This window comes from Prenolepis imparis, unplaced genomic scaffold, assembly GCF_030444845.1.
Source record: "Prenolepis imparis isolate NDT839.2.m4 unplaced genomic scaffold, iyPreImpa1.0 SCAF_7, whole genome shotgun sequence".
Classification (NCBI taxonomy): Eukaryota; Metazoa; Arthropoda; class Insecta; order Hymenoptera; family Formicidae; genus Prenolepis; species Prenolepis imparis.
The window spans coordinates 2,502,122-2,517,780 of record NW_028141165.1 but is presented as its reverse complement, the minus strand read 5'-3'; the positions used below and the strand labels follow the sequence as shown (position 1 = coordinate 2,517,780).

General features: G+C 35.9%; 2 protein-coding genes across 17 annotated transcripts in view; one reads left to right on the top strand and one right to left on the bottom strand.

The window, feature by feature from the left end:
• LOC145938413 (esterase FE4) overlaps nucleotides 1-12,307 on the top strand; it is a 139,409-nt gene extending 127,102 nt beyond the window's left edge. Inside the window, exons 2-8 of the mRNA XM_083042037.1 lie at nucleotides 9,475-9,609; nucleotides 10,015-10,171; nucleotides 10,448-10,947; nucleotides 11,063-11,231; nucleotides 11,566-11,741; nucleotides 11,797-11,940; nucleotides 12,206-12,307. Of these exons, the coding sequence (XP_082898163.1) occupies nucleotides 9,547-9,609; nucleotides 10,015-10,171; nucleotides 10,448-10,947; nucleotides 11,063-11,231; nucleotides 11,566-11,741; nucleotides 11,797-11,940; nucleotides 12,206-12,229 (1,233 nt within the window). The 5' untranslated portion in view covers nucleotides 9,475-9,546 and the 3' untranslated portion in view covers nucleotides 12,230-12,307. The remainder of the gene's footprint in view (nucleotides 1-9,474; nucleotides 9,610-10,014; nucleotides 10,172-10,447; nucleotides 10,948-11,062; nucleotides 11,232-11,565; nucleotides 11,742-11,796; nucleotides 11,941-12,205) is intronic.
• The window catches only part of Heph (polypyrimidine tract-binding protein 1 heph), a 381,098-nt gene that overhangs the window by 308,318 nt on the left and 57,121 nt on the right, over nucleotides 1-15,659 (bottom strand). The gene's annotated exons all lie outside the window — the stretch shown is intronic.

Below are 15,659 nucleotides of genomic sequence, written 5' to 3'. Positions count from 1 at the left end.
CGTCCGTCGACGAAGATGGAATAAAGCCTCGCCGGTTCGAATTCGTCCATTTCTGATGGACCATCGCTAAACGCCGGATCTCGCAGCGTGCAAAAAATTGAGCTTCGCGATTGACGCGCCGCGAGACATGCATGCATGCGTCGATCAACGGCTCTCGCTGCATAAGAGTTATAACTCAAAATATATTTATACGACAAAAAGAGAGCAAAAAAAGTAAGATGATTGTTTCAATAAACTCGAACAAATATCTTGAGTTTGTTTAATTTTGTTTTAACCATTAAATGAACTCACTCGTCATTATGACATCAATTAATAATTAATGTGTCTGATATTTCTGGTATACAATAAATTATATATATTATCACCCTATATTAACAAATTATAATTCAGCAGAGAAGAGAGATAACGTTAATATTTTTATTTTCTAATCCATATTTTCAAATACTATATTTTGTTCATCTCTGCTTTATTATATGTATGACAATATATGATAAAGCTATATAAACGATGAGATAATATAAAACATAATATAAAAATAAAGATAGAGTAACCACGTGCATCCAATTTTCTTTTTCGCATTTAAGTATCTCTTTAAGTCAATCGAGCGAGAAATAAAAAGAAATTCTCGATTTCTATCTCGATTTTTTCTCAATTTCTTTCCTCTTTTCTAACATGACTAGCGCGTGTACAATTGCAAACTTGCGATCGCGGCGTCATAACTTGCTTCGAAGAATGACCAATCGTGCACGAGTTTTCCGGCGGATCTTACGTGGCGTATCGACGTAACTGTCAATACTTCGCCTAATAAAATATGCGAGATCGGCGTGGTGGTCGAATGGGCCGTATCGCCGCATAAAGCGGAGTTCTCTCGTCGTCGCTGCAGAATTTAGCGGACGCTCCGATAATGCACGCCCGGCGGATTGCGTTAAACTTACCCAGAGCCTCGGCCGATATTCGACTTTATTCATCGACGGTCCGTCAATGCCCGATTGAAACTGATGAAATGTGCGCCGTGGCGGAAATACGATTCTTTTTTTTTTCGCCTATCCCGATACACGTCGATGTCTGATTGTGAGTAGACGAGTCGAGAGTTGATCTCGCGAGAAAAGCATACCCGTACGTGAATCTCGCGATAGAGAAACGTCCGCCGTGCATATACGGAGAGATTCATATATGTGTATGTGTGTATATGCACCTATATTTTAGGAAAAATATTTATTCCCATCGCGCGAGAATACAGGCAGCTGCATTCGATATCAAATATTTATTCACCGCGCTGTGAGTGACATAATATCGCCACGCGCGTTTGCCGCTCGAAAGAGAAGACACGGAATCGTTCGTGTAACTTTGAAACTCTGGCTGGTAGTTAAGGAATTCCGAGTAGTTTTAAGCAGACAGTCCGGCGCGCGCGGAGTAACTCGAAGCAACTAACGCGAAATTTCATTAGCTCGCCTGCGGGTATGTCCTTTACGTATTCAGAGAGAGCGAGCGATTTGGAATGTTGGAAAGAAATTGTAAAGATAACTTCTGTGTCTCTCGTGTCAGTAATGAGGGAATAATAATGATATATTTACATACGCGAACAAAAACAAAAGAAATGTATAAGAAAAACAATTATTATCATAGCGCGCTAAGTTTCAACTATAATTTATATATATGTATTTCATTCGATTGAAACATTACATTTAAAAAAGCAGAGGTGGGCAAAATATTTAAAATAAAAATATGTGAGAGTTAATTTTCTTCTACTGAATTGTATCATTGTGTGATTCATTTTTGTATGTTAATTAAAATTTAATTAAAAATGTTTAGTTAATTTTACGTCTCAGAAATAAATATTTCAAATATATATTTTTCATTAGAAATTTCAAATAATTAATGGAAATAATTATTTCTCTCATTCTCCCATCCCTGAGCGATAAAATTTTTGAAGATAAATATTTGAAGACGATAAATATATGAAGAGAGAGATGCTTCCACAAATTTTTATTCATTCTACATATATATCTTTTAAAGTTTACCTGTCTTTTCGGTTCATTCTTGATCAAATTACGTTGTTTTTTTTTAAAATTGTATTAAATAAATGTAAATTGTATTAAATAGTAATTACTTTTGAAATACATGAGTATCAATTTTGTCACAATTCTTTTAAATTAGATAATATTTCAAATATAATATTAATTTGAAATAATTAATGCAAGTTCAAAAGCTTTAAATATTATTTCAAATAATAATTTCTCTCTTTCTCTTTCTTTCTTTCATATATTTCTTTTAAAACTATTATTTAATCAATAATTTTAATTTAAATAATTAAGCACTTCAAATAAATATTTCCTATATATTTCTACTTGTATCATTTCCCTCACGTGGAAATTAAATCTTCAAAAATAATATCTTATTTCAATAAAAGCATTTAAGTAATTACTTTCATGTCTGCATTTGAAATATGCTCGTCATTGTATTTAAGATTCCAAGCCAAGCTAATATTAAATATTCAAGAAACTTCGTTTAAATTCAAATCAACTCAATGTGCTTGCAAGAGTATATATATAGTATAATACATATATAATCCATAATACGGTGATTTGAAAGTCCATATCGCTCCCCGTCCGTGAGGAGCGATTCACCTTCAAGAATGGGCGAGAACGAGGGGAGATGGTGATAAAGGCTGCGAGAAGCGGCTTCTCGCGGTACGTAGTAATAGAATGGTAAATACTTCATTAGCGCGTTACTGCACCCCGGTGGCCGAGCGATGGCCGGGAGAAATCGCGGAGCAAATGAAGCAACCCCCGTGTGGCACGCGCAATGTAGAAGCGCGGCTTCTTTTTCTCTTTCTCTCGCTTCTTCATCGCGCTCGTATATGCGCGCGAGAGATCGCTGCGGAAGTACATTGAGTGTCATTAAGGCGCCCGAGTAATCGCACCGACTCTCTCTTTCCCTCTCGTATACGTACACATTTTACGTCAGCTGTATTATAATTTTCGTGCCGGCAGGTTGCAATCAACAGCGTTATTATGAACGGCGGGTTACAAGGTGAAGGAGATGTGTTGCGAACGTTCTCGGGCGCGTTCAAGTAGTAAATGAAGATCGCGAGTACCGAAAAATCATAATAACTCTTTAACAAGCATTAAAAGTGGCCAACAGATTGTATATAACAACTCTTCTCCGCGATATCTTATTATCATCAGCGTAGTAGAATCACGGGATCCTCGCTGCGATAAGTTACTTATGCAACGTGATGAAAAAGACGAGATTAATAAAATAATAAATAAATTTATACGCTTTTCATATAAAAGACTTATTGTTATACACCCGAGAAAATGCTTTCTACAAGTATATGGATAAAGTGTAGAAAAGGATCGTTTATCTAAAACGGTAACGCGGCATTAGACTGGAACACGACGAGTTAAATAAATCATGCCGTTTCTATACTCGACGCTCATTGCGCGAATGGACTGACGTGCACTTTTGACCTTTGAAATTAATTCTCCGCGAACTCGCGCGCGCTACATGCAACAAGAGAAATTCTTGAGAGGAGCATTACGTCGGGTAGTGTATTACAATTCCAAGATTGTGCTCCGTTTTTCCTTCCGGATTATTTTTCCTCGCGAAACACACTTTCAAGAAAGAGAGAACTCCTCGAGAGTCGACAAGATTTCTATTGACCGAACGTCAAGATAGGTAAAAATAATCAGCTCTCACCGAGAGACTCATGGGAGACGAATATCTCGGAATATTTCAAGAAAAGAAGAACACACGCCTCGATGGCATCGATACTTCGCGAATTAGTCATCTCTATATAATGTTCTCCAAGTGCGATCGAATATCGCTTTCGCGGTGCGCGCGCTCAACTCGAGGAATCACGAGACTTTCGCGGACAGGTTAATGGCGATATCATTATTGCAGCCGGTCGTTATTCACCCTAACAAACTGTGCGGCGCGATGCATTAATCTCTCGAGGCAATGCATCACCGGGCCCGCAGTGCTTTCTCGCGTACGCAATGTCTATGCATTCGGCTTGCGGCATACAAGCTGAAAGCTGGTGTGGTGGCTACGTCTAACGTGCATATTTCACTCCCGCGCGACCAAGTGCCGTCTCTCGGCTTTCTCGAGCAGATTCTAGCCGAATTAAAGGGAATTTCGAGAGCGTGACGGGAAAGACGACGCCGAAAGGACCTCGCCTTTCTCGCTCGACGAAACTTTTTCACGTTCCTATGGAATATCGCGGTTACCATTTCTTCGGTTAGACCAGTGGTCGACAGGCGACACCGGCATTACATCAGCGATAACAGCAACGACTTTTTATTCTTCAAACGTCTCTCTCAAATCGCAATCGTAAATATATATATACAATAAGAAATATGTGTACTACCTTGAGAGTAATAAAATTTACGTGATAAACTTACGTTTCTTTTTTTTTTTCGTTCACACCTTGTGCGGAAAAATCGATTTTCGACCGTCATCAAAAATTGAAAATTCCCGAGAGTATCGCACTTTGAAAGGAAATAAAGAGTGAAAACGATATGTCCCCCCTGTCAGATATATTTGGAATACTTTCCAACTTTGTACAGTGTCGCAAATAGAGGCTTGGTGGAAGTTATCTTTCTCTCTTCCATGGAGTCCCCATGTATTATTCACCCTTGCTTCTCTGATATTTTGCCCTTGAACGCTCTAATGCGTCCAAAAAGCATGAGGGAGAGCAAGCATGGGAAGCGGTTATGGCGTTTGACAAAAGTAACCCCCTGAGAATAAAACACTCTTGGCCCTTTGAAACGTCTTACACGCGGCCGCTACCTTTTCGAAAGCATCAAAACTTCTTTCCGCAGTGACAAAGAAGATTATTATATTAAAAAATATAAAAAGATCTCTAATGTATATTTAATGCAAGCTTACTGCTATTGATAGAATAATAATAAACTCAAATTATAAGAGAGAGAGAAACCAAGAAAATTCAATAAATATATTATATAATAAAAATACTAACAAGTCACATCAATACAGTCACAAAGTTAAAATCACAGTAGCTCTAAAAATTACGAAGCATATATCCTTGACCCTTTTAAAACTCGCGGAATTGCCAAAATGTCGAGATAAAAATTACTGTATATTTATCATAGTCTCGTATTTATCTCCGTACATTTGTACGCCGGCGATTCGCTCCGAACCGAATTTCCTTTCAGAGAGCGGAATAAAAGGAGGAAAAAACAAGATGTACGGGCTCTCATTTGACCGAGCGCTCTCATTTTCCCTTTGTTCGTAATTCCTTTACAGGAACGTGCGCTTTTCAACGACGACATTAAACGAGGATATATACCGGTATATAAAACCGCGACAGTAAAAGAAATAACAGGATATATACATATCCAGTCGGAGTGCATAATAATGCACCGTCGTCGTGCAAACACAGACGGCGCATTACGATGGCCAAAGCGAAAATCTAGCGCGTGTGCGTAAACCCCTATAAATAACATCGCAATTAATAATTTCACGGTGGCGAACCATTCGCGCCACTTAATTCATTAATTGTTTCGCGACATTTAGCGCACATTCTGCGCGCTTATCTCTATGCGATAACATCACGATGTAATTTCGCATCGCCGCGGCATCATTTTGTCGCGCGATCGCACGAATGTATATACAATGTGTGTGTGTGTGTGTGCAAATACAATGACGTTTACATTAAATACGACATTTCCGTTGTAACTGTACGCGATATGTCGCGTAAAACGGAAATGTCGATCGTCGTTGCTGACTCGAACGCTCGACAAAATTGACATCGTACCTGCGCGAAAAAAAAAAATTTTGCGATGCAACTCGGTGCTTGGAAATCGCGTCTCTCGTTACGCAAATGTGTCATCACGAATTTCCCCCGAGATTTATCGCGCGCGCGGTCCGCGGTAAAAGCCGCGCTTTTTCCATTGTCTCGCTTCTCTCCCTCTCTCGGGGCGACGCGCGGAAAAAAAATATTCAGTTCATATCTCATTATTGTTATGCATTTAATGATCAAAGCTATTCATATCTCGCTTTATTTAATAATGCCGCACTGACAGAAAGGCTCCCGGCGCTTACACCGGGCCGTTTGAGCAGAAGTAAATAACGGGAATGACAATAAAATGAAAATATTTAGCTTTTTAATCGCATAACATTAAACGAGATTATGATTTTAACAGAGAGTTATATTGTAATTCTATACGTGTGCAAGAAAAAGGAAGTTATACATCGACATCCGACTTGTTATTAATAACAAGCGAAAATTCGAATGTGAAACGTGTACAATTATACGGCGCCAAACCTGGAAAAACTAACATTGCCGACGAACCTTGGCGACATCATCAAGTATAACACAGCTATACGATTCCTGCAAACCGCGCTATTTCCGGACGGTTCTTGCTCCGTCGTGATGCATGGCTGCATCGCGTACTGCAATTAGTCCATGACGCGACAAATAGACGAATGTATAATCCAGACGCGGTGTTCGCCTTTAATCAAACACGACGCGCCTTCACGTGTGTGCACATGCGTATGCACGTGCGTGCATATGAACGCGGAGACGGCTGATATTAAATCATATTGACGTTCCACTTGATTCGGCCCTTCGCGCTACTCGAAACTCTACCATTAACGCGAAAAACGAAACTTTGATTGCTCGAATAACTATCGAATTAATCCCTATCGTTTTTTTTTTTTTTTTTTTTTTTTTTTTCGACAACTAATTTTCGTTCGGTCAAAGTCAATATGCGTTCTATTCTATGCACAGTTCTCCGTGCTTAGATATGAAAATATATATTTACGAGTGAATGTGCTGAAATGATAAATGATCGCTGAAATGTAACCGTTTAATTAATCCCAGGAAATCGGTTATTCAAATATCCGTTCTTCATAACTCTACACTTCGACATTCCGACTATAATTACTAATTATCGCGATTTGTATTAGATACGGAGATCAGAAGAAGCAGGAACTTGAAGGTAGGGCGAAGGGTTATGGACCAAGTAACGGGGCATAACTAATGACGAGGAGATAAACGGCTCGACAAACGACGCGTAACGAGTGAAGATGCGGCCGTAGAGATTCCGCGCGGAAACGGACCGGAATCTCTCGGGGGAAACCCCTTGTCAGGAAATTGTTAGGACTTCCACCGCGCGCACTGGCGGAAGCGGATCCTCCGCGGCAGTGGTGGCGACGGTCGACGTAGAACACCACCGCGAGAAGAAAACCCACGGGATGCGGCGAGACCCGAATTTAGACGGTTGCTCGATACGAGATAAATAAAGAACGATCGCTCCTCAAAGTACTACGCGCAGCGCCCCGGGGTTTTGGGGGAGACATAAAATCGGCGACGCAGTTTAAGATGGAAACGTAAAAAAATGTTATATACTTGTTGATTCCAAAATTGAACGATTTGAAGCGATAATGATCTAGCTTTCCAACTAATTTCTTAAAAAGTTCTGTCATAAACACTTATGTTGTAATTTATTGCCATAAAAATAGTTAATGAACAATATTCTGGCTGGTATTTTCTTTGACACAATCTGATTAAAAACTAACAATAAGTAGAATTAACTGAATTAATAACCATTCAAATTTTTCTAATATAATATCTTAATATTGTAATAACTTTTTATTTAATTTTCTCTTGATTTTTTTATCTTTATATTTTCAATTAATTATAAAAGTTAAAAATTGTATTTATATTTGTAATATAAAAATAAAAAGATAAAGATAAATAAAATTATTAAAAAAGTATCAGGTTTTTACTCATTAAAATTTTTATTATAATTATGCTTAGTTTTTTATTACATCGAGTTTAAAAAATAATAAGACATTGTTGGTTTCGTGTGAATTAGCTGTTATATATTAATCGGTTTATTTGTTTAATTCTTAACTGATGGCTATTGGCCAGGAGATAATAACTTGGAATATTCTGAGTTTTAACTAGACTTAAATTAGTTATTTATTTACTGATCATTTACTGATCCACTTTGTCTGACTAGGTGGTAGCTATTTTTTGTCAAAAAAAGTTTTTAACAGCTACTTTTTTAACAACTAATCGTGTATTAAAAAATGATGTATGTACTAATTAATTGGCCCCATATAAGTATAATTTTATCTAAACAAAATTTTTTCTTAACAATGTCATTAAAGTCACTTACTGTATGTAAAAATTAGCCAGTTTCTGAGTTTTTAAGTTAAATTTTCTTGAACATTTTTTTACTTAGAAATTTAAAAAAATAAATTTATTAAAAAAGCTAGAAAAATTATAAAAACACATTAAATTTCTAAAATTTTTAAAGAGATAGATCATTGTACTAAAATTGGACTCTTTAATTGGAGACTTGGATTTTATGATATTTTATATAAATGATTGATATACATATATACGTTCCAATTTTAAAAAATTTGGTGATTGCGATAATTAATGCAAAATATGTGCATAATAAATGTACATAAAATATATACACATAATATTTATACCCATATACCCATATACGAAATGTGTACACAATTTAGTTATTACAAAATATGTACATATTATTATTTCTTGTTCCCGCCAAGTATAAGCCTGCGTGATTGTTGATGTTACGAAATAGCGCCGCCACGGAGAGACCTAAAATGCAACGCGTTGAATAATGGAATGGTTACGAGTAACCCGGGTTAAGTTGCTCATCTATAATAATGCACAGTATGTAGCTAAGCTCCGCCAAAAGCCGCATTACCTCTGCGCTTAATAATACGTCACGGTTGATAGAGATCCTGCTAGTGAATAAATGATATAAAGACAGCGCGTGAGCGCGGTATATTCAATCACCTTCTACGAGAGAAAGACATACGTTCCAGCTTTCAAGGAATAAACTCGTGAAAGAATAGCTGGATTACGTGTTACGTATATTTTTCAGTTTTCCTCCTGTACGTTTCAATCACGATAGAGATGCGTAATCTCTTTGCGTCTTTACGAGGGCGGCAGCTAAGTTGGCAATTGTTGGGTTTCCGCATTTGACATTAAGTCCTACAACTTTGACGACTTAAATAGTTTACACGCTTATCGAGCTTAGCTTCATTGGGCACTAACGATATCGCAACGTCGCGCACACCACGATACGAGTTCGATAACGGTGAATTAAGTCGACGGATTAGCAACTCGAGTCAGCTGAATAGCTGGTGCGACAGTTTAACTTCGATTAGCGCGATTAAGCTTGTCTCCAATGCGCAAAATCATTAAATATAAATTTGAAAATTTTTCAAATTGAATTTTAATTAACATGCAAATAAATTAATATTTTATATTAATTTTATTTATAATTCAATATAGAAAAAATAGCTCATATTTTCCTTTTTTATTACAAATCCTCTTTATTTTTACCCCTCAATAGATTTAATTTTTCTTTGGCATATATAGAAACTCTGATAATTTATTAGCAAATAAAAAATGATTATAATTATTAATTAAAATAATTAAATTATATGATCCTCTAGAGCCCGCAACGATGGAATCAAACATGGACTACAATTCGCAATGCTACAGCTGATGGAGAAAAATGCCTTCAAATGAGCAAATCTAAAATTTTTGACAGTGAAGACTGCCTTTATCTAAATATCTTTATTCCCTATGTAAGTGACACATCATATAAAGATATTCAGGAAAATATTTAAAAAAATATTTTAATTGTAATAATAGAAATATATATTGTGATAATAATTAAAAATACTATTATTATAACAATAATAATAGTAAACATTCTGACAGCGAATGGATATACTCGAACTCTCGTACAATCTAATAAATAATTTGCATCACGCGCAATTTTTACGGTTCCCTTAAAAGTTTCAAAACGAGTGAAAACTTGTAATGTTGCAATTTTTTACGAGCTCAATCTCTGTTTTGATTAAATTTAAACTTTTGATCAAATCTATTATGGCGATATTCAGTAGATTCATGTTAAATGCTTGATTCCTAATGCCTACCAAATATTTTTTATATAGAGTAGTCACAAATTTTATTAGAAATCTTTATAGATTCCAGGCATTCAAAGGATGAAATTACCGGTTTTAGTCTTTATACATGGCGGGGGATATAGCAGTGGCAGTAGTGACAGTAAACTATACGCGCCGGATTATTTGATGGATCAGAATGTGATTCTCGTCACGTTGAATTACCGACTTAATATTTTTGGTAAGCAAAACATTATTGAATATATAATTGCTCCTCTTGAGCACCTACTTTTTATTCATCAATTTTTATTATAATAGTGCATTTTATATACATACATTCACGCGCGCGCGCGCGTGTGTGTGTGTGTAAATAACTTCTACATAAGTTTAAATGTATAAATATAATTGCAATAAAAAAGAAGTAAAATAAAATAAACTATTTAAAGTGTGATTATTAAATAATCAGACAAGCTAGATTTTATCATGATACATAGCAATAACGAATTCGATTATGTAGGCTTTTTTAGTACAACGAACCAAGTTTCGCCAGGCAATTATGGTCTCAAAGATATGAAGATGGCCCTCGAATGGATACACGAGAATATTCACAGCTTCAACGGAAATCCCGAATCAGTGACCCTTATGGGAGCAAGTGCTGGTGCTGCGTCAACTCATATGCTCGCTCTGTCGAACAAGACAGAAGGACTCTTTCACAAGTACATTTTGCTGGGCTGTTCTGCTTTAGCTTCGTGGGCTTATCATCCCAGAGAAACGTATCGACAAACTTGTCTGAAATTGGCAAGGCTGGTTGGCTGCAAGCCGGAAAAAGGCGGTAAAATCGCATCAAACGAAACAGTCACCGATAATCCTGAAGAGGAAAATGGGAAGAGAGATGATGCTAATGTCAATGTTTCGCATAAGGATTATAATGAAAGATATATAAAGGAAGACGAAGAGATGATAAGATGCATGAGAACAATCGATGCGAGACAATTGACAAAAATATTAGAACATTTTGTAAGTGCTATCAATAGAATATTTATATAATTTTTTATAATTTATATAATTATTTTTATAAAATGTCATTATATCCTGTAGAACTAATAATAATTTTTATTATTTTCTGTGTTAGTATGTTTGGAGGAAAAGTCCATTATGTAACTTTGTCCCTACATTAGAAGATAATTCGGAGGACGCCATCCTGACAATGCATCCGTCGAATATAATAGAGAACGGTTTGTTCCGCGATATACCGGCAATAATACAAGTCGTGAAAGATGAAGGGTTGGTGAAGACGCTCGGTAATTTCCGTTATTACTTTTGTCGTAATAATAATATTTAATTAATTAAAGTTGTCGCGCAAGTTAAATTAATTAACGGCGTCGGATAATTTGCGCCCGAGCGAAAGAAATGCGCGCACAGCTATATGATTCATATTATTACATTAATTAACTTTATATCTCTATAAAGTTGAAATTCTCCCGTCTTATGTTTAAAGTGGTAGCTGTATAACACTCGAGCTCCTCTCTCATAATAATAAAATTATATTTAATAAATTAATAATGGTGATTGTATAAAATTCAATGTGGAATAAAAAGCAAAGGATATATACTTATATCCATGTATTCGCTTCAGATTTCTTCATAGAGCCCGATATGGAGAACGAAATGATAGAGAATTTCGAAGAATATTTGCCTTATCTTATGGAAAATCGCGATTGGATTTCCAACACTAGCACTTTTACTGCCGCGATACAGGATTTTTATTTCAACGATAATGTGTCGTTGAATCTTAAAGAACGTATCACTGAGGTGAGTCTCACAGGGCAAATCAAATTGTGCTGTTGTTAACGAGATATTTCTTCAGGTAGTAAGTGACGGCACCATAATATGGCCGATAGTTAAAGCTGCGCAATGTCAATCGAAATTAGGAAATTCCAGTATTTACTTCTCCCTTTTCGTGTACGAGGGTATATTTTCGTTTACCTTTTCTGCTCTCCGGTTCATTATGGTATGTACATATATTTATCAAATGTAATGATTTTTCCGTAACAGAGAATTAGGTTTGATTAAATCATTACTAATTTCTTATTTTTTTAAATGGCACAGTAATTTTTCTTTTCCATTTTTAAGCAATAAATAAATAAACGCAATTATGTAAAAAAAAAAAAAAAAAAAAAAAATCCTTATTTATCTTCAATTATGTGACTTTTCCAATTAAAAATCAAACAATTTTAAAATGGATATGTGAATTTAAATGAATTATCTATTTTCAGGTGTCTGTCACAACGATGACTTAAACTACTTATTCCCTATATTGAATAACAAATATTCGAATATGATGTCACACAATACGGAGACCGATTTTCTAATTATCAATATCATGACAGAAATGTGTGCGAATTTCATGAGAGAAGGGTAAATATAATTAAGAGTATCTCACAATATTCGTTAATACTCGCATATAAGTACGTAAAAATCTATATGTGGCGCGAATAAACTCAGAAAATCAAATAATTATCCCGAGATTAATATTTACCGAGAATTACAATTTCTGGAACATATATTATGTCGTGTTTACGTTTGCAACGATGTAACCGTCCGTATATATAATTCGTTTCAAAGCATTGCTAGGAAATTCCGATCCTCGTCTATGATAACCGGATGGTATTGCCGATCGTAATGTGCATTACATATTTACAGAGTACCAAAAGCGTGGATGATGCCTGCGTGGCCCGATTACCGCGATTATCATCAGTTTATGAGATTCGGGATTGGCACGTCGCCGGATATTGTGGTACAAACCGATTTCCTGTCCGAGAGAATGGAGTTCTGGGAGAAGTTGTCGGTCAACGTATCAGTGGGACCGACAGAATGCGACACGATCACTAGTAGCCCTCCGGATGACACGTTTCCCGGTAACGCTGGCACCATCGATTACAAATTTATCTTGTATTATTAATTATTGCTTTGCTTTATCTACATTATTAAAATTATTCAATCTGCAATTTGCGAAGATAAGCTGCGAAAACGCGATAGAATTAACATCTTGTCATCGAATCGTGCGTACTTGAAAGATTCTTGCACGTTTCAGGCCAAAGAATCATTTACAATTTACATTATCTTTTTATGGCAATAAAAATATAAGATATATATTATATATACATATATAAATAAAAGTGTAAGAAAAATGCGCGAATAAATAATAATAAGGCATAAATTATATAGAATAGTTTTATGTCACATAAAATGTATCTCTCGCAGATTTATAAAATATATGTTATTCGAGAGTAAGAGAAAAAAAATTTTTTATAAAGATAAAATAAATATATATATGATATATCGCTGAAGGATATAGAACACGTACGAGTTCGTTCGCCTCTTGTGGCTCAAGACATATTTGCAGTTCCGTGTACTTCCCGCGAAAGCTAGTTTACTTGCACCAGTAAAAAGTAACGATGATAATAAATACGAAGCGAAGCTATTTCGTTTACTATCTAACACCTATCTCACTCACGGCGTGTGAGAGCGAGAGCGTTACAGCTGTTAACATCGCCAATAAAGTTTCCAAAACTCAGGGAAGGGAAAGGGGAGTTCTCTCTGAATTTAACACCTGCAAATGAACATTCGGGATGCAACAAACTTATGTTTACCGATTCGAATCGTAAAGTTTTCCAAATTTTTCTTCCCACTCTGTTGTAAGTTTGACGTTTCTACAGCATCGTTTTTGTATACAAAAACACAGATTAAATATATATTTAAATATATATATTCAAACATATACATATACATATATATAGGTATATGAAATTTTCATCGAGTACATCATTCTCATGCGAGAAACTTTATTTGCATCGCGCATATTTTGATGCTCGGCATACGAGCGTAGATAAAATCACGATTCTAGCAAATACACCATCCTTGAGAGAGCCATTCGCACTTCCGTTCGCAATTATAGCCGAAATTAACGTTATGAAAAATCCCCGGCGCCGCAACCGCCGCATTAAAGGGAGCCTAATAAACAAGGCATAATGAAATTCGCTCGGAAATTAAGTTCACCACGCGACGAGTTAACGCGTATATAAAATATGCAGCTCCCAGCTTTCCCGGTGGAAACGCGCTATGGGCGTGCGAAGAGTGCGCGCTCGGGGAAATTAATCATCCGCCCTAGGCACCCGCTGTTTGTCTTCTTTCCGTTTTCCATCCGTTTCCGGATGTATCGCGGAGGAGAGAGAAAGAGAAAGAGAGGAAGCCGCTCTCTGTCAGAAAGAGCGAGCGAGCGAGATCTCGTCCTCACGAGCAATGATTATGCGACGACGATGAAACGAAGACAAATACCGCACCTTCCGAGTGTACCACCGACGAGACCATATTGTCGTGTCTCTCCTAAGGATGAAAAGTACCAACAGCCATGTTAAATCCACGAGATCTGAGACGACTCTTGCGTGGATTATTGCACAGCTTTTTCGCGAATCTCGCCATAAGGTAAGTACAAGAATGTAACAACAGCATTCGCGATTGCGTAACTTGCGAATCTATTTTTTAATAAAAAGATAAATTTTAAAAATTATATATATACAGACAAACAAAGTAATTTATAAATGTAATACTTCAGAGAGTGAATCGTCCTATATAAAATAGTAGTAATAATATCGCGTAAGTTTTTAAAATTAAATTAGCATGATGTTTCTCTCCTTGCAAGAATTATATGAAAATATGTACTACATTTCGTAAAAGCTTGAAGAATAAGTGAGAAACTTGTGAATAAAAAATATTCTCTTCTCAAAAATATAAAACAATCCAATATATCCGCGAAGAATGGGCGACCGGGAATGTTATATTAAATTTTAGCCGGACACCATTGTTCTTCATGATATTATTTCGTTATTGCAAGAGCGACATCTCACGCTTTCTCTTTCTCGCCAACCGCCTTACTCAAAATGTCACATATTTTCATCAACGTTCGCGCAAATATTTGCCGGCGTCTCTTATATTCAGCGCAAATCTGCGCTCTTCAGAAACGCAAATCTGCGCTCTCGTCCATCGAATATAAAAATAGAAAACTAATTAAAAATAGTCAAAATCGCGCAAGCAGCCAATTAATATATTTAGTATATCGTGTCAATATCGATTTAGTTCGCGCAATAATTATTACAATATATGTATGTATAATAAATACATGCAGTAAAATATTTAAGTAAATGCATGTTAACGACTTTATATTTATTTTCTTTAAAGGACCCCGCACCGGTCATAGGGGGAAAATGTCTTTCTGCGGATTTGGCTAATTTTTGGATATGTTGTAGTTCTCGTCATTCTGAACAAATGTCTCAATGGGCAGAATGATCTAATGAGCCGTTTCCGTGCTACAAGCCCTGAAAGGTCCAGATTTAACATGTAAAAATATAAGTTTTTCGATTGGAAATAAAGAAGGATGGATTTTTCTTCTTCAATTCTTAACTGTACTGATGATAATTATTGTTAAGAGTTGTATAAAGACAACGGATGTTATAAACTATATATATAATATCAATAAATATATATTCAACTTATACATACACATTATATGTCCACTTTTATAATTGACATACATTATAAATCCACATAGATTGGACTGTACTACATACATCCGTTGTCTTTATACGACTCTAAACAATAATTGTCATCAATACAATGGATTAAGAATTGAAGAAAAAAATCCATCCTTCCTTATTTCGAGTCGAAAAACTT